The sequence below is a fragment of the Balaenoptera ricei genome, chromosome 6, assembly GCF_028023285.1.
Source record: "Balaenoptera ricei isolate mBalRic1 chromosome 6, mBalRic1.hap2, whole genome shotgun sequence".
NCBI lineage: Eukaryota > Metazoa > Chordata > Mammalia > Artiodactyla > Balaenopteridae > Balaenoptera > Balaenoptera ricei.
The window spans coordinates 89955288-89975116 of NC_082644.1; the positions used below are offsets into that span (position 1 = coordinate 89955288).

Here is a 19829-nt window from a genome sequence, read left to right on the forward strand (position 1 = left end):
ATGGAATTCCCTTAAGTCTTTTGCTGAGTACTAAGCTCATGCACAGTACTAAGTACATGCACAGAGTGAGACTCTGAGAGACTTGGCAGGAAACAGCTACTGGAGGGCTACGAGGTCAACAGAGATTTTGGTAGTCTCACAGCACTGACAGATACTGGATTTCTGACTAGCCATATTAGAGAGACATCACCAAATACTCTGGACATTCAGTTGAGACCCCAGAAAGTCTGTGCCTTTCTGTCTTTAAAATAAAGGCAACTGCCTGCCAGAAAAAAAAAAAAAAAAAAAAGAGACTCTTTAAAAGGAGATAATCTAGACTCTCAGCATCATATCCACAATGTCCAGAAAACAAACAAAAATTACTGGAAACATGAAGAAGCTGGGAAATGTGCACCAAACTAGAAGAAAGAACAGTTAGCAAAAACAGGTCCAGAGGTGATAAGATGATGGAATTAACAGATAAGAACTTTAAAATAGCTATTATCAATATGTTCACTAAAGGAAGAGATGGACATAATGAATGAACAGATGGGGGAATCTCTAACAGAGAAATGGACACAAACAAGCAAAAAAACGGAATAGAAGTTTTAGAACTAAAAAATATAAGATCTGGGGACTTCCCTGGTTGTGCAGTGGTTAAGAATCCACCTGCCAATGCAGGGGACATGGGTTCGAGCCCTGGTCCAGGAAGATCCCACATGCCGCGGAGCAACTAAGCCCGTGTGCCACAGCTACTGAGCCCGCGCTCTAGAGCCTGTGAGCCACAACTTCTGAGCCCGTGTGCCACAACTACTGAAGCCTGTGTGCCTAGAGCCCATGCTCTGCAACAAGAGAAGCCACCGCAATAAGAAGCCTGCACACTGCAATGAAGAGTAGCCCCCGCTCACTGCAACTAGAGAAAGCCCGTGCGCAGCAACGAAGACCCAACACAGCCATAAATTAATTAATTAATTAATTTTAAAAATATATATATATAAGATCTGAAATTTAAAAATTCACTAGATTGGATAATAGCAAATTGGACACTGCAGAAGGAATAAAGAGCAATGGAAAAGGTAAATATATGGACACACTGAAAGACTTTTTTCTCAGTACTTCAGCCAGGTGATTGAGGTCATCATCAACTGTGAGAAGTCACATTAATAGTATGTACCCTTGATATGATGTGATGAGAATGATACTTTATCTCTGTGGTCTTCTTCCTTAGAATTTATAACCCAAGTCTAATTGTGAGAAAAAACAGCAGGCAAATCCCAACTGACGACATCCTATAAAATACCTAATACTCCATCAAAAACAGGGAAAGTCTGAGAAACAGTCACAGCCAAGAGGAGATTAAGAAGACATGATGACTAGATGTAATGTGGTATTGTGTGTGGAATCCTGGAACAGAAAAAGGACATTGGATAAAAACCAAAGAAATCTGAATAAAGAGTAGACTTTAGTTAAGAATAAGGTACAAATAATGGTTTATTAAGTGTAGCAAATGTACCATACTAATGTAAGTGTTAATAATGAGGGAAACTGGGTGCAGGATATGTAAGAGCTCTCTTTACTACCTTTACAATGTTTTCTGTAAATCTAAAACTGTTCTAAAGTAAAAAGTTTATTGAAAAAACTAAACTGATAATCACAAGTGCTGACAAAGATATGGAACAATTGGAACTCTCATCCATTGCTGGTAGGGATGTAAAAATTGCATAGTTTGGAAAACAAGTTTGGAAGTTTCTCATAAAGTTAAACCTCTACTTATGGTACAACTCAGCAATATCACTCCTGGGTATTTAACCAAGAGAAATAAAAACATATGTCCTCACAAAGACTTGCATGTGACTGTTTATAGAGGCTTTATTCAGAATTACCACAAACTAGAAGTGACCAAAATGTCTATCAACTGCTGAATGGAGAAATAAATTGTACACATCCATACAATGGAATACAACTAAGTGATGAAAAAGGAAAGGGCTACTGATACATACAAAACATGAATGAAAATCAAAAGCATTACGCAAGTGAAAGAAGTCAGTTCATAAAAGAGCACTATATCATTCTATGTATTCAATATATGCAATTCCAGAACAAGAAAAACTAATCTAAGGTAGAAAAAAATCAGAACAATGTTTGCGTCTTGAGCTCTGGGGAATGATTAGGAAGGGGCAGCTGGGAACTTTCTGAGGTGATAGAAATGTTCCATATCTTGATAGGGGTGTAGGTCACATGGGTATACACATTTGTCAAAACACATTAAGATAAGTGGTTAAGATCTATAAATTTCAGAGGTATGTAAAGTATATCTCATTAAAAAAAAATTAAAATGCTGATATCTATGTCCCACCCCCAGAGATCCTTATTTTAGTGGTTTCAAATGGAAGTTTTTGGGGTTTTAAAGTCTCCCTCAACCAAGGTTAAAAACCTTGATTATAGGTACTTGTCTAATGATAGGATCCTTCGTCATTCCTGTTTGCCATGTAGATTTCTCTCTCTGACTTTGATGTGTAGATCATGGACACTAAGTGTATGGATTTACATGCTTACCTGATGGCCGGGTCCACCTGGGGATGGCTAATTGGCAAGCATCAGGATGCCAAAAGGCCCAAGAAGAAGATAGGATCAGGATAGAGTTCCCTGAAAGCCCCCCCCCAGCTCTTCTCTTTCTGCCTCTTCTGAGAATGGTCCTGCTTATTCACAGAGTGGATTGTTATGCTGATGGGAGAGGTAAACTGGAAGGGGACCAGTGGAGGTATCATTATGGGGCAGGGGGAATTCTTATTACGTAACAATTTTGGAAATTTTTCTGTCTTCAGTTAGCTGGTTTCACATACACAACAAGGTCCCACTGGATTCTGTAATCCTGACCTTCATCCTGATTTTGTCCTCTTGGTAACTTCAGGCAGACTATAAAAAGAGAGAGAGCAGGACATGCCCATGTGTTGAGCACATGCCCTGTACTCTGCTGGAACTTTGCTTCTTCTTTCCACTTTGGGGTTAACACTGTAACTATATAATTTTTCTTTTCTTTTTTTTTTTTTAAATTAATTAATTAATTAATTTATTTTTGGCTGTGTTGGGTCTTTGTTTCTGTGCGAGGGCTTTCTCTAGTTGCGGCAAGCGGGGGCCACTCTTCATCGCGGTGCGCGGGCCTCTCACTATCGCGGCCTCTCTTGTTGTGGAGCACAGGCTCCAGACGTGCAGGCTCAGTAGTTGTGGCTCACGGGCCTAGTTGCTCCGCGGCATGTGGGATCTTCCCAGACCAGGGCTCGAACCTGTGTCCCCTGCATTGGCAGGCAGATTCTCAACCACTGCGCCACCAGGGAAGCCCTATATAATTTTTCTATTAGCTATTTTTCTTCTTTTGAAGCTGATGGGCAACCCATTAACATTTTTAGGGCAAAAAAGCTTCTCTTAAAACTTTATCCAACATTAATAAAACTGTATAATAAAAACTGAAATGATAAATTGTAACAGTTATTCCATGGATGCTCTTTGTCTGATATGTATTTCAGAACACATGGCCAAAGTTTCTGAGAGGTCTCACTAATAACTAGAACTTTGACTAACAATTTCCTCTAGGGTGCACCAACAAATAAACGCATAGACTTAGACACTCCCAATTGAAAGGAATTTTTCAGGTCACTAGCCCAGCCCTCTCATATAGTGCCTGAATAGCTGCTAAGTGGTACCCAGTCTCTGCTTGCACATGTCCCCAAACAGGGAGACTTATAAGACAATCAACATACCTGTGAGCAGTTCCAACAGCAAGTTTTTCCTGGTGTGAAGCCACACCTGCTTCTCTGTAACTTTTAGCCACGGAGAACATTGGATCGCTTTTTCTGTTTGCTCTCCATGAGCCTTTTCTGCAACAAGTTAAATATCTCCAATTGCTTAAAACATCCCTCCTATGCTTTGAATTTGTCTGCACTCACCAGCTCGCTTTCTCTTTCCCTCATGAGTCCTGGTCTATTTCCATTCATATCCAACACAATTCATCTGAAACAATGTCACTTGAGTGCCTTCTCAGTGCCAGGCGCTAGGCTTTGTGCTGTGGGGAAGACAGGAGCAAGTCAACCTCGGCCTTGTAAGACAGAGAAGGCTTGTCTACAAAGGCCCTAGAAAACAGGCTGTGATAAGGGGCAGGAGAGAGGGACAAGTATCCTATTTTCCCCCCAAATCCTCAGGCTCTCATCTTTTTATAAATTTATTTGTTTATTTATTTATTTTTGGCTGCGTTGGGTCTTCATTGCCGCATGCTGGCTTTCTCTCTAGTTGCAGCAAGCGGAGGCTACTCTTCATTGCGGTGCGCGGGCGTCTTATTGCGGTGGCTTCTCTTGCTGTGGAGCACGGGCTCTAGGTGCGCGGGCTTCAGTAATTGTGGCACACGGGCTCAGTACATGTGGCTCGCAGGCTATAGAGCACAGCCTTAGTAGTTGTGGCGCACGGGCTTAGTTGCTCCGTGGCATGTGGGATCTTCCTGGACAAGGGATTGAACCCGTGCCCCCTGTATTGGCAGGCGGATTCTCAACCACTGGGCCATCAGGGAAGTCCTCAGGCTCTCATCTTGCAGTGCAGCATGTTGGCTAAAATATATGACTGTGCAAGCTCAAGGCATGATTAGAGTGGGCTGCTCATCAAATGTTTGATGAATGCAAGTCACTTGACTAAGTCTCTGTGTTCCAAATTCCTGGGAGAGAGTGTGATTGGCCCAGCTTGGGTCAGAGGTCCTCCTGGCTCCATCACTTGTCTGCAGAAGGGGCTGTATCCACTGGTATGAAAAGCTACACTTTCTGGGCTAGGAACAAGGAAAGTTCCATGAAATATGAGTGAGATTGGGGAGGAAGTGGTAGGCATCTTAGAGGTATGTTATGGATATAATCTTCATAATATGTAACACCCATAGGAATACATAAGCAATATAAAATATCCATAAGCATTAATCCTGAAAGACGGGCATTTTCTCCATTTTATAGCTGGAGAAACAGATTCAGAGAGGTGAAGCGACTTTGCCAAAGTTACTACTTGTTAATAGCAAACTTGTGGTTTGGATTCTGGGCTGCCAATTGACTCCCTGCATTTACTCAGCAATTCTTCCTGGAACTTGTTTAGTCATTCGCTTATCTATTCATGTATTCATTCAACTAGAACTTCTCTGGCACTAACCACGGGCATGATGTGAGGGCGGCATGGGATACAGCAATTAGCCACATAGATGTGCCAGAGGGACACCCGTCAAGAGCATAAGAGAGAGTTCCTGCCCTGCTCAAACACATGGTTTTACTGGAGAAAGGAAACATGTGGACACCACAAGTTCAGGCATTGTTGCATGAAATGACTCCAGGAGTGACTGATATTTCAAGGCCTAGAAGATGTCAGAGTAAAAGAGATCTCTGAGGACCAGGGTGGTTGAAGAAGCCACCTATAGAGGCAGAACTCTGAGTAGGTGCCTGCGGATAAAGAGAGAAAGAAGGAAGAATCCCAGTAGGCAGAGAGTTGTGCTGATTCTGCCTCTGAGTATTGCTCATTTGTATCCGCTTCTCTCCATTCCCACTGTGCCCTCCCCTGGTCCGAGTCACCAGCTTCCCTTACCTGGACACAGCAAAAGCCTCCCTAGCCTGGACACAGGAAAAGCCTACCCAGCCTCGACACAACAAAAGCCTCCCCAGCCTCGACACAGCAAAAGCCTCCCCAGCAGATCTGCCTCCCCCTTGCCTTGTTGTCCATGAATCCATTTTAAAATTCAATTGCCAAAAACTTCAAACATATCAAAAGTATAGCAAACAATGCAAAAGTCACAAGATACCCGCCCTTTTGACTCAGTAGGTATTAACATTTCACTCTGTTTGCTTCAATTCTGTCTTGTATAGAAATATAAGATTCTAATTTCAGCTAAATTCCTACCCTACCCCTTCACCCTCTGTCCACAGAGTAAATATTATCCTAATTTGGTGTGATGAAGTCCCACATGTATTTTTATATCTTTTCTACTGATGATCCACAAACCACAAAGTATTAGGTTCATATCCTTTTGCAAGTTGCCTTTTTTCCCCCACTGCTCATTATATTTTCAGTTTTGTCCTTGATACATGGAGATCCAGTTCATTCATTTAACCATTGAGTAGTATTCCAACGTATAAGCAAATTGCACTTTACCGAGTTGTTCGTCTACAGATGCCTGGATAGGTCATTTCAACTTTTTTACTATTACAAATGGTACTTCAGTGAATATCCTTACATAGACATGCCTCACACATGTCTCTTTGGGTAGGAATCAAGAAATGGAGTTGCTGGGTTAAGAATACCCACATCTGAGAGGATCAGATTTAAAAAAAAAGAATATCCAGATCTTCAACTCTACTAGGTGTTGCTTAATGGTTCTTTAAAACAGTGGTTCAGGTTACAGGTATACATCCCATTATATGTGAGTATGGGAGTTGCAGTGGCTCCACATCCTCATAGATGCTTGGTATTGGCAATCATTTCTTTAAAAATCTGATCCCCTCTTGCCATGGCAGGCAGAGGCATCTTCAAAATCATACCTGACCATGTCCCTTCCCTGTTTATAATCCCTCCCATCCTCCCCCACTGCTCTCTGTGCGTACCCCCCAGAGTCTTGCTCTGCATAAGCAAGTCCATGGCCACTTCTCCAGGCTCACCTCTCCATTCTCCCCTACTCCAACACGCATGAGTGCACACACGCACACACACACGCACACACAAACATGCATGCACGTGCTGTGGTGCAATCAAACCAAACCATGTTTGTTCATGTCCCCTAACCTTCTATTGTCTTTGGGCCTTGGTTCAAGCTATTCCCTCTGCCTAGAATATTCTCTTCCTCTTCTTCAAAGGGCTGATTCCTACCAGATCTCAGCTTGATATTTCATCCTTTGGGAGGCCTTTGCAGGCATCCCAGGGCTGAATGGATGCCTTTCCTCACATTACCCCAGCACCATTGGCTTCTGGCATCGCAGTTCGCAGTGCACTGTCTGATAGTTGCCTGTTTATTACTTCCCTGACCCTCTAGACTGTGGACTCCGTGATAGCAGGGCCTGGGTGGAGCTTCTTATGGGAGTGTGCTCTGTGCCAGCCCACCTATTGAATGGATTTGTTAAATAATCCATGGGCAGGAGACAGGTCTGGGTGGAGCAGAGGTGGCAAGATGGGGGGCAGTTGGAAATCAGACTGGAGAGGAATTGCGGCCCTATCACCCTCATAACCCCAATTTCCAGGAAAGGAAACCGAGGCTCAGCCAGGTGACTGACCTGTCTAGAGTCATGCATTTAGTAAGTGACAGAGCAGCTTTGATTCCCAGTCTTCTGACTCCGTGTCCAGGCTCTTTCTGCTGCGCCTCAGCAGCAACCAGTGGGAAGGAGCCAGTAGAGAGGGAGGGACAGGGCTGCCAGGGAGGGAAGGCTGAGCAGGAGAGGGAGGCCTCAGGATCTAGGACGCAGGTGGAGGACTTGGCCCAGCAGATATGGCCCTGGATCCTCTGAGCCAGCGAGGAAGGAAGAACATTGGGCCAAATTTCCAGATCAGATACTTGTTCAGACTGTCCTGGGAGACTTGGGTGGGCCAGCCCTTCTCTGGGGAGGAGCAGACTTGCGGAAAGTAACTCAGCATCTCCCTCAGCACTCACCCGACCTGAGTGGCCTCTTCCTGCTGCATCAGGAGAATGATTTCTCAAGGTCCCCTCTGGTAAGAGGGAGACCAGAGCCAAGGACAGCTGGGAGGAAATAGGAGCCTAATGCAAACAGGCAGGAGCTGGCCCAGCGCCTCGGGCCCAAGTGGAGAGCACACGGGCCAGGTTCAGAGACTCCATCCAGTTACTGCGTGTCTAGAGGAGCTCACGTTTGCAAGGGCAAGTGGACATCAGTAAAGCAGGGACAATAATACCCATGCCTCATGTGAGTATGGTGGGGATTAAGTACGATGAAATATGTAAAAGGATTAGGGTAATGCTCAGCACATAATATCACTCAATCAACTGTAGGTATTATCTTCTTACAGGGTTGTTGGGAGGAATGAACAGGATTATATGGTGGACAAACCTATAAAACTGTGTGAGTGTTGGTGAGCAGTCTTTTTTCGTCAGCAACTCGATAAATGAGTGTGGACGACGTGGGACATCCACTGGACAGAGAGAAGGGGTGTGGACTTGAGTGACCAATCACCCTCCTCCGTTCCTTTGGTTTCTTCACCTGACGTCTGCATCAGAGACTACACGAGTCAGTTCTGGAAACTGCTTAGAGATGGCACAGTCCAATCCTCCAGCTTCACACCAGGGAAACCAAGGCCTGCAGGGTGGAAGTGACTTGTCCAGGGCCGCAGACAAGGCATCCCCAACTCAGATCCAACACTGCTCCCTCTGTCCCCTCAGTTCAGCCCAAGCTCAGGACATGGCTCTTTCAGCAAGGTCAGTGGTTGGCTGTTCTTCCACAGTTGTCCACACCCACCCCTAAAGTCAGCGGGGCTCCTGCCAGGTCTGAGCACCTCAGTCTCCAAGAGCCCCCTGCCTTGAACACCCTCTTTCTATCTTCCCATAGAGGGCAGTTGAAAGTAATTGAAAGCTACTTCCAGCTCTGTTTTCCCCTGCAGAGCTCTCCTTCCCTGGGCCTCTCTTGGAGAGCTCGGGAGCAGGTCAGCGGCATGTATACACCTGCTACCTTACCCAAGGTTCCTTCAGCATTGGGCAAGTGCAAGCATTTCCCTTCCCCTCAGACAGAGCCCCCTCCCTCTTTGCTTTTTAAAATGACACCCCCGACCACACACAGCTTGCCATTGAACTTGCCCATCTGACACACACAGAAGCTCATTCTGAAGGACCTTGAGTATGTGTTCCTGTTGCACAGGTGGGATTTCTCTACTGAAAAACAGTTGCAGGAGAAAGCAGATAACAAAATGCCAGGCCTGTTAAGAGCTCATTTGACCCCAAGGACAGGCTGATGTCCGAAAGGCAGATTGAGTAACTGAGCTCGCATCTTACCAAACCGTTTGGATTTTACTTTCTGGGTAAAAAGTTATCAGTCTGTGGCCACCACAGTTACTTTGAAGACATGGACCATTCTTATTGCCTCTGGAAGGAAAGCCCCCAATCCCTGCATCCCATTCCCCAAAGCAAGGAACACCAGGCCTCACCCATCCTTCAAGCCAGGAGAGCTGAGAGGCCAGCGTAGCACATGCTTGAAGAAATGGAAGGAGGAAACTAATAATATTTATTAAGAACTTGCTATGTACAGATGTGGTCTTAGGCCTTTTACATATACAAGCACACCTGGGAGTTATCTCGGGTTCAGTTCCAGACTACCACAATAAACAGAATATTGAAATAAAGCATGTTACACAAATTTTTTGGTTTCCCAGTGCATATAAAAGTTATATTTACACTACACTGTAGTCTAGTAAGTGTGCAATTGCATTATGTCTAAAAAAATGTACATACTTTAATTAAAAATACATTATTGCTAAAAAATGCTGACCATCGTCTGAACTTACAGCAAGTTATAGTAGTAACATCAAAGATCACTGATCACAGCTTGGTGCTTTGTGACCACCTAGAGGGGTGGGATAGGGAGGGTGGGAGGGAGATGCAAGAGGGAGGGGATATGGGGATATATGTATATGTATAGCTGATTCATTTTGTTATACAGCAGAAACTAACACAACATTGTAAAGCAATTATACTCCAATAAAGATGTTAAAAAAAAGATCACTGATCACTATAATAAATATAATAATAATGAAAAGGTTTGAAATATTGTGAGAATTACTAAAAATGTGACATAGGGACTTCTCCAGTGGCACAGTGGTTAAGAATCCGCCTGCCAGTGCAGGGGACATGGGTTCGATCCCTGGTCCGGGAAGATCCCACATACTGCGGAGCAACTAAGCCCGTGTGCCACAACTACTGAGTCTGCACCCTAGGGCCTGCAAACCACAACTACTGAGCCCACGTACCATAACTACTGAAGCCGCATGCCTAGAGCCCATGCTCCACAACAAGAGAAGCCACCACAGTGAGAAGCCCGTGCACCCCAACGAAGAGTAGCCCCTGCTCACCGCAACTAGAGAAAGCCTGCACACAAGGAAGACCCAACGCAGCCAAAAATTAAAAAAATAAAAAATGTAACATAGAGACACGAAGTGAGTAAATGCTGGAAAATGGTGCCAACAGACTGGCTCAACGTTGAAGGGTCACCACAAACCTTCAATCTGTAAAAAAAACACCGTATCTGAGAAGTGCAATAAAGTGAAGTGCAATAAAATGAGGTCTGCCTATAATATTATATGTGTATGCATTTGCATACAACAGCCCAGGGACAGAAAGCTTTACTATCCCTGATCCCCAGAGGAAGAAAAGGAGGCTCAGTTGCCTGATGGCAAGAGTAACGGAGATCAGATCTGAACGTTGAACTCAGTCCTCTCTGAGATCTCTCCATCCTGCCTTTCTGCACAGTGATGACACCCAGAAAAGGTTGATGCTGCCTTTTCAGAGCTGACAACACTAAAGGCCCTTCGAGTTGGTCTGGCCACCAGGGGCTTTCTGATCTCCCAGATGCCCCTCCTTCCCTCCAGTGTGTCAGGTTGATGTCAGCTGGAACAGTTGAAGGGCTGGCCTAGGCATCCAGAGGTGAATGCCCTGTCCTGGGCCAGGGGCTACTTGTTGGTAAGAGGACAATGCTGCTGGCTCCCTGGGAGGGGAACCAGCTGTGAACCTGGCTGACAGGACGTGCTGGCTGCACAGGTTTGCCTGGTATCGGAGCCAGCGCGGTTGGTCGCAGGGAACTTGATGAAAATAATCAGCTGCAAACTGCTCAAAAACAAACAGACTACGATCCAGAGGTTTGAATAACAGCCCCCTCAGCCAGATGGCTGCAGGAGCCTTGCCAGGGAGAAAAAATGATCTCCCACCCTGAATTTCCTCTTTGTTCTGGACCCTGCTCTCTTTGGACGTCATTGGCTTCCCGCCCCTTTCATGCGCCAGCCACCCAGACAGAGTCTTGTGTTCAGGGAGCTTAAGGAAGCTTTCTCCAGATTAGGACTTGGGGACAGGGAATCCAGGCAAAGAAGTGGCTTTCTTGTCCCAGCATGAGTCACCCTAGTTCACAGCTGTCTGCATGTGGACCTGGAATGCTGCTTCCTCCTCCGAGGACACTCCCAAGACGCCCGGGACCCTTGTGGGTACAGAGCAGGAAGTCATAAGCAGGGCCGCTCTGTGTGGGGCAAGCCCTCTGGACACCCTAGTCCTCGCCAAGAGACTGTCATGTCTGAGCTATTGAAAAACTGAATGCTAGCCTGTTTCCACATTAAATTGCAACCACCCCTGGAGCGAATGGTGGCCGGTGTGTCCTGCCAAACTCAGCCTCCCTATGGCTCCAGTAAGAGCATCGATGTAAGAGTAAGGCCAGTGTGGGTTTGAATCCTTTCTCTGCTACTAGACATCTTCTTTGACCTCTCTGAGCCTCAGTTTCTACATCATTGAGTTTTAGTGAGAATAATAAAGAAATTATATTTTCAATGCATGCAGCACAGTATCTGGCACATGGCAGGCACTCTGTAAACATTGGTTTCCTCCCTCCTAGCCCTTTGGTCCAGAACCTTTTGGTACTAATTTCTTCTATTACCCACTCCTAAATGCTTTCACTGATCCATAATCTAATATTTCATTCTTGGCTTTTAGCAAAGTTCCAGGTATAATCCTGGCAGTGTATAATTACATGAAGTCACCTCAGTCTTATTTAACTTACAAGTTTAATTAGAACTTTCCTCCCCCTATAAGAGGTAATGACATTTTAAAAAAATCTTAACAAACAAATCTGTGAATTTGTATTAAGATTATCAAACATATTAGTCAGGGTCAGCTGGATTTTGCTGCAGTAACACACACCTCCCAAATATGAACGGCTTAAAACAGCAAAAGTTCATTTCTCCCTCAAGCTATAAATCCATTGTAGGTTGGTGGAGTCTCTGCCCAACACTGACCTCTCTTAGATACTCAGCGTTCATCATCTGGAATGTTGTTGGCCCCTGCAGCTGGGGGAGACAATGAAGAGTTGCTTAGCACTTAGCAGAACTGGAACGCCTCAGCCCTAGCACACATCACTCCACATTCATTGGCCCGAGCAAATCACATGATCTCACTTAACCTCAAGGGAACAGGCACATCCAATCCTATTGTGTTCAAGGTGGGAGATAATTGATGAACAACACTACTGTCAACCACTTGGAAGCTCAATGTTTTAAGAAGATTGGAGGAAACCCTGCAGGCAGGCAGAAACACTGAAATTCCACCCCTGCCATCCACCACTAGGGATTTGCTAGCCATTTGAAAAGTAGAATGTGCCCAGACATTTGCACAAAGAAGTTCCTTTTGTTCCTCCCTTCATTCTGTTTCCTTGGTCCTCAATTTCCAGTGTGCATAAGAATGATTATTTGACATTGCATAACATTGTATATACAATCCTAAAAGTGTTTTCGAAGTGTTTTAAACATAGGCAGTTTTCCCTGTCTGTGCTGAATTTAGAACCTGACCTATTGAGGATGTGACTCTGTAGTATTTAATTAATACTAGTGCCTGACTTTATTGTTTTTTAAAACCAGTTTATTGAAGTGTGTTTGACATACAAAGAGCTGTACAACGTAATGTATACACTCTGATGAGTTTGGAGATAAGTATACATCCATGGAACCATCACCACATTCTATGCCATAAACATGCCAATCACTTCCGAAAGTTTCCTCCCACCCTGTTTAACTACCTGAGTCTAATTGTTCCAGTGTTTCATTGCTTTCTCCTCTTCTGTGCTTTACTTATGCTCTGAGAGGTCATTCCATCTCTGAATCCAATTGCAATTAATTTTTTTTTTTATTTTGTGTATGTACTTGACAATAAGAGTTTATAAGAACTGATTTGTACCCAAAATGCTAAAAAAGTCTTCTACATATATGATGTCATTTAGTGATTCTCACCATAACCCTAAAGAGTTTGTTTATTAATGGAACATCTCCATTCTACTGATGAGCTAATGGAAGCTCAGAGAGGCTGAGTGACTTGCGCAAAGACACACAGTGCAGATGTGTTGAGGTCAGGTTTTTGAGCTTAATTCTGTCTGCCTTCAAATTCCGCAGGGCCACTCTGGGCACACAACGTTCCGGAACTTGGACGTCCAGGAATTCCTGTCAATTAGGCATTTTTTCACAGAATAAACATTTCCCTGAAGAGCTCTCCATAGCTGGCCAATCGCATGGCCCTGCCACATTTCAATCTAGGTGGTGAGATGCCTATTCGTCTTTGAGGTGTGACGTGTGAAGTATACATTTACACATGGATTGAACTGTCAGTGTGTGATATGTGTGTGTGTGTAAGCTGGGTTCTGTGGGGGGGGGGGTTTGTGTAAGCCTTCCTTGATGTGCAGGCGTCACCAGGTAAAACACGGACATCCAGTTAAATTTGAATTTCAGATGAACAACAAATTAGTTTTTAGCATAGTAAGTCTGTCCCATGCAATATTTGGGACATTTATACTAAAAAATAATTTGTTGTTGACCTGAAATTCAGATTTAACTGGCACCTTGTGTTTTTATTTGCTAAATCTGGCAACTCCATCTACAGGCGTGTGTGTCTGGGCTTTCTCGTTTATGTCTCATGTGCACCTGAGCACGTGTGTGTCTGTGCCTGTGTGTGTCTGTGTGCCCGTGTGGGTCTGTGTGCATGTGTACCCCCGCTGCAGAGGAATCAGCAGGTGGTTGGGAACAAACAGCTCTACCACCCAAAAGCTCATCTCCCACCAGGCCAACCCCACTGGAGCAAGCAAGGTCAGGATGGGCCAGGGAACTTGGACCTTCTCCTGAGGGCAATGAGGAGCCATGGAGGGCTCTAGGCTGAGGAGGGGCAGCTTTAGATGTGTGCGGGAGACGTCCCTCTGGCTGTGTGGCGGAGAGGGCCAAAGGGGAGGGAGGTCTTGGTGAGAGAGGATGAGGATCTGGCCTCAGGCCTTGGTGGTGGAGATGGAGGGAAAGGGGCAAATCGCGGGACTTGTTTAATGTTTCCGCTGGGGCTGAAGGAGGGAGGAGTTGGCAGGGACACTCAGCTTTCTAGCTTGGACATCTGATGGACTGTAGGCTCCTTGAGGGTTTATCTTGCTCCCTTCCTCATCCTCAGTGTCAGGCATGGTGCCTGGCATGTAATGGATGCTCTCCTGGTGTTAATGGCATGAATACATGCGTGCAGGAATGAGAGAAATGGGAACCCAGGAGGAGGCAAGGAGGAGGCGGGGGAGGAAGGGAAGGTCTGGGAGGTAAGCTGACCTCAGTTACTTGGGAAGACCTTGGGTCTGAGGTGGCAGTGGGACTTCCCAGGGAGACGTCCAGCAGGCAGTTGGCCATATGGCCAGCTTAGGAAAGAGGTCCAGGCTGGAGAAGCAAATTCAGGGGGTATGAGTGGGTGGAAAAGGTATGAAACCACCAGCTGGGATCAGCTCACTACAGGACACAGTGAGGAAGGAGAGGGCAATGGTGAAAGGAGGAAGCTTGGGGTACAGCAGCATTTAAGGAGCTGGAAGCAGGAGTCTGAGAGGGTCAATGTTTCCCCCTCACTGGGCTGCTGGGGATTAAGTGAGATACCCATGGCCTGGCAGCTCCAGGAGGGCCAGGCAAGGGTGATAAGTGGGACATTTAACAGGCACCAGCCAACAGGTGCCAGGTCTTTGGGCTCCCAGCTATGCTGGAGTCAACTCTGGAGGAGCTGGATCTTAGGGGAGTGAGGGGAAGGATGGGAGGAGGGCCTGGGCAGCTGGGGCAGAGAGGGGGCACTCGGAAGCTCAGGGCAGCTGCTCTGTAAGACAGAAACATGGAAATATTTTAACACGTAGGACAGTTATATAGGGATATCCTGGCTGCATGTCAGCCCTGGCGACTGACAGTATGTATGTATTTCATTCCTGGCTGTGGCCTCATGTTAGAATAGCGCCCAGCAGTGAGTAAATGATAGTTCACATCAGGTCCTCGCACAGTGCCTGGTATATAACAGGCTCTCAATAAATGTGCTTTCCAATCTTCTTTTCAGGGAGTAAAGACGCCTCCATAGTAACGAGGAATTTCCTCCTCTGAGCACGATTTTTCTATTTTAGGGAATCAAATTTCCTTCCACTTGGGAAGACCTGTCTTTTCTGCCATTGAATTCCTGGGAATTTCAAAGGCACCAGGCTGCAAGCTTGTGGCTCACGGGACAGTCAGAGCCCAAGTGAACAATGGCCCGATCTTGAGGGACAGCTCCAGTCGGGGTCACCCCTCTGGTAGCTTCCCTTTCCTTCCGACACAGCCTTGTCATCTGTCAGGAACCAGGGGCTTCTCCTGGGCCTGGCACATAATCCGTGCTGCGTAAGTGTTTGCTGTGATTATTTTTGTTATTACTGTCCCTGGGCCTGGTGTTTCCTCAAATTGAATCTTTTCTGTGACTCTAAAGCTTAGTTTATTTTATTTTATCCAAGCCTCAGACTAATACCTCAATGGCTGTGGATCCCCAAACAGGGTCATTTTGCAACAACTAATTCTAACACAATCTCTTTCTGGTGATTTTTAAACACTCACGCCACAGAGGAGGCTAGGCTTCCTTCAAGAGCTCACTTAATTTAGATAAATATTTGGCCTTGTGGATATACAAACAGTCCTAAAATGTACCTTTTCCTAGGCGTAGGGGCTCAAAAGGGTTTTCAGGATTCAACGCATATTCATTCAGTTATCAATTTGTCCACTTAGCTGTTCCCACTGGAATGGCAACGAGGGTAGGGCTTTTTGTCTGTTTTGTTCACAGTTGTAAACCCAGAGTCAGAACAGTGCCTGCCACATCGTAGGTGCTCATGGCATATTTGTTGAATGAATGAATGAGTGAACTGAGCATCTTCTCTGTGTCAGGATACCCGGCATTGGAAAGCCAGACTAGGACACAATCGCCCTGCTGTCCACGAGCTTGTGGTCTTGTAGAAGAACTCTCCACTTCCCCCCAACATCTGAAATTCAAAGCAGTTCAACACAACTCCCCGTGAGATATGTAAACACCCTGTACTGGTCACAGAAGCCTAACAGGAAGAATGACACTGTTGTTGGGAATGCCAGTGAAGGTGTCCTAGAAGAGGTGGCATTTGAGTTGGGTTTGATTTCCGCAGGAGGAGTTGGCAGAAGGGAAACAGGATGAGCTCAAGGTCCAGAGGGGGAAACGCTGACTTAGTAGAGGAAGTTGCAGGAAGGCAACCTGGGTTGTGTAGGTCACTGTAATATAAGCTCCAGGAGGGCAGGGGCTGTGTCTCTCTTGTCCCTTGTTACATGACACTGCAACTGGCACATAGTAAATTGTAAATTGTAGCTTAAGAATGAATGAGTGACATGAGAACGGAAAGAAAAGATGGGACCTAGAAATCTTTTTTGGAGGTTTGTTTAGCACCTACAATGGGTTTCATCGTCCCCTTCCATCCTGTGTAGATGCTCGTGTCTAGAAGGAACCTTAAGTTCAACCCCAGTCACCTCTGTAACGCCCCACCAAGGGGTCATGTACTTTTGGTTGGTGTGTCCCTTAGTGATGGGGTGCTCACTCCCTCCCACACAGCTGGCCCCTCTTTTGTGTACATCTGATTGTTAGAATAGCCAGCCTTACATTGACCACACAGAAGCAGAGGGGTGGCAGGGAAAGACCACTGAACTTGGCTTGGCTCCTGGCCCTGCCACGGACTCGTGTGGTCCCTTGGGCAGGGCTGGTGTAGCCAGTGATTACAAGCGTGGGCTCTGGTGTCTGACAGTTACTTGATGTGCAAGTAAGCTTAAATAAACTAAGCTTCTCCTCTGTGCCTTAACTTTCTTATCTGTAAAATGGGGATAGTAATAATAGTGCTTTCCTCATAGGATCTTTGTGGGGATCCTTCTCAGTACCTTATTAGCAAATTAGTAAGTACTCAACATAATTAACCATGATTTGTAGTGTTATCACCTCCTTTCTGCCTCTCAGTTTCTTCCTCTGTATAATGGAACTTAGAACCCCTGCCTTGGATGTCTCAGGCGGTTGGTGTGAGGAGCCAGAGAGAATGGGTGAGAGGTGTCCACAGAGGGGAGGGTTGTGTGCTCTTCCCATCAGCTGTGGTGTTTGCCATGGGAGACTTCACCACATGGCTGACCCCCCAAATCACTCCCACCCCACCCAGAACCCGAGTTTTCTCTCTACCTTTGGTAGCTAGGTTTCTGCTTCTTGCCATCCCATATCTTGACTTCTAAGATGTATATTTAGAACAGGCTTGCAAGGAGCAGAAGGAGGAAATGAAGGAAAGGAAACAGGCAAAGTTCTCTCTCTCAACAAGTCCTTGGGGGAATCAGGACTCAGGCCCCTTTGCAAAGCAGGCTCGCCCAGCCTTTGAAATAACCACTTCCTTCTCTCTTGACCTTTTCAGATCAGAGAGGTGGGAGGGAGTGTGGAGATTCAATTCCCAGACGTGCTAAACAGGAGGCTGCAAGCTTTCCTCTGATGTGCCCCACTTGTCCAGGGGCCCTGCCCCTGGGAGACAGGACTCTGGGCTGTGGCCACTCCTCCTGGGGTCTGCATTGGACTCACCAGTGGCCCAGCTGCCACTGACTACGCGGGTTTCTTTTAAGAGGTTTGGCTGACCTTCAGCAGAGCTGAGGTATTGTCAGAGCTGGAAGAAGTGTTAAGACTCCAGGGCAGTAGTTTCCAGGCTGGGGGTCCCTGGGTGTTGGGTTCCTCAGACTATTTCCAGTTCTTTCAAAATCCTAAAAGAAAGAGTCTATAGCTCCTGTGTGAGGGCTCATAGGCTCCTAATAGTGTCAGGTGTCTCCGTGTTTCTGAAGTCAATTCAGGGTGGTCCCTGTGCACCCTTGTGTTTGGAGAAAATAGTAACAGCTTTTTATTGAGCTTCTCCTCTGCCAGGAGCTGGACGAAGCCCTTCACACATCATCTCAGTGATCTTCAACCTGGTAAGGTGGGTATGCTTATGATTCCTATTTTGCAGATGGAGAAACCGAGGGTCAAAGGGGCTAAGCAAGCTGCCAGAGGCCACACAGCCCTCCAGGATTCCAATCCAGACAAGCTGGTTCCCAGCTTCACCCTCAACCACTAGCAATAGTCTCCTGGAAGCTCTGTTATGTGTCTCTGAATATTGCAAAAGGGGCAAACACATTCGTCATTACTCAGGAAAAGTACTGGCAGGGAAGATTTTTGGATGCAAGCACTTGATGTAGGAGGAATAATAACAGAGGTAGTGAGATAGTGCGAACCAGACATCTTGTGTTGGCTTGTGTTGTAGAACTAAGGCCCAGTGAAGTGAGGGTCTCGCCTAAGGTCTTCTTGTGAACTGGCAACTGGGACAAGAACTTGTTTTATTTCAAGTGGACTCCTTGGGCCTAACTCTAGAGCGACCTTGGCTAGCCAGGAAGCAGACCAGCAGTGGGTTTTTTCTGAGCTAGTGGCTCATACCTTGGATGGCATTAGCCTGTGGCTCTGCCGGGCAGAGTCTCTGAGCTCCCCAGTCCGGGCAGGCTGCTCCCTGACATGGGACCAAACACAAATCCTGAGTAATTGTCCACCAGTCCCCACCTGCCTCCCACCAGCTGTACAGAGCTTTGGTCTTGCCAGACCACAGGGCTGCTGAGTGTTGGCGGCGGCCGGTGGTATTCGTCTTCAGCAAACTCTTCCCTCACCACCTCTGACTTCCAGTTCCCTACTTGTGCACGTACTTTACAGTTCACTAAGTGCTTCCACATCTATTAGTTCATTTGAGACTCAAAGCTGCTCTGGGAGCTGGGCAGGGCAGGGATAATGCCCCATAGTATAGAAGAGGAAAAGGAAGTTCTAAGAGGCAAGTGCCTTGTTCAAGGTCACATGCTCAGCTAAGAAATTTTGGAGCCAGAAGTTGGAGCTGAGGCCACCCAAACAGCCTCGCCCCTTTAAAAAATGAGGACTCTCAGGGAGCAGTGGTGAGTAAGGTGCTAAGCTGGGTCCTGCAAAGCACTTTATATATAATTAACAGCATCACCATGAACCATATCTTTCTTTCCGTAGTACACAAATACAAGTACCTCAGTTAAAACAGTTAAACCTGTATCAACTAAGATTCCAGTCCTGCACTCTGAGAACTCATTATGTGATGCAAATACACAGGTGTTCAAGTCAGAAGTGGTTTCTGTCTCACTGTCACCCTGGAAAGACGGTTCATCGTCTGGGTCTTGGTTTCTACAAGTGGACAGTGAAGTGATGGTAACACCTTGCTTCTTATAAAAACGAGTAGGACCATTACACACAAATTTCTTTACGAAGTTTTTATATGACTGTTACACATGACAATGAATTTTCATAAGCAGGGAAGGCAAGGGAAATTTACATTTATAAGCTAATGATTATTACGTGCTTCCTGAGTAATTTACATGGATCATGCCATTAATTTGAACAAGAGCCTTTAGGAAGCTAGTACCTTTATTATCTCCACTGTATACATGAGGAGACTGAGACGCAGAGATTTTAAGTAACAGGTAGCAAATGGCAGGAGTAGGATATTAAATCTTGGTAATTTAGTGCCAGCAGGTAAGCATTTTAACTGCCAAGGTGCCTCAGAATCACCTGAAGACCCGGATAAAAGACAGATTGCTAAGCCTCACCCCAGAGGTTCAGATTCAATAGGTGTGAGAATTTGATCTCTAACAAGTTCCAGGTGATGCCGATGCTGCTGGATCGGGGGCCACGCTGTGAGACTCCTGTGCCACACAGAGCTCTCCTGGTACTTCCTGCCCTATAAGTGGCCAGATCAGGACCTCTGAGGCCTGTTTGCAAGGTTAGCTGGACATCC

General features: G+C 45.9%; 1 protein-coding gene across 2 annotated transcripts in view; it reads left to right on the forward strand.

The window, feature by feature from the left end:
• The window catches only part of GALNT12 (polypeptide N-acetylgalactosaminyltransferase 12), an 80322-nt gene extending 70832 nt beyond the window's left edge, over positions 1-9490 (forward strand). Inside the window, exon 9 of one of the 2 annotated variants that reach the window (XM_059925152.1) lies at positions 8002-9490. In XM_059925152.1, coding sequence (XP_059781135.1) covers positions 8002-8019 — 18 coding nt within the window. In that variant the 3' untranslated portion in view covers positions 8020-9490. Of the gene's footprint in view, positions 1-1207; positions 1373-8001 lie in introns of those variants that run through there. The other variant, XM_059925153.1, reaches the window with a different exon arrangement.
• Positions 9491-19829: the final 10339 nt, after the last annotated feature.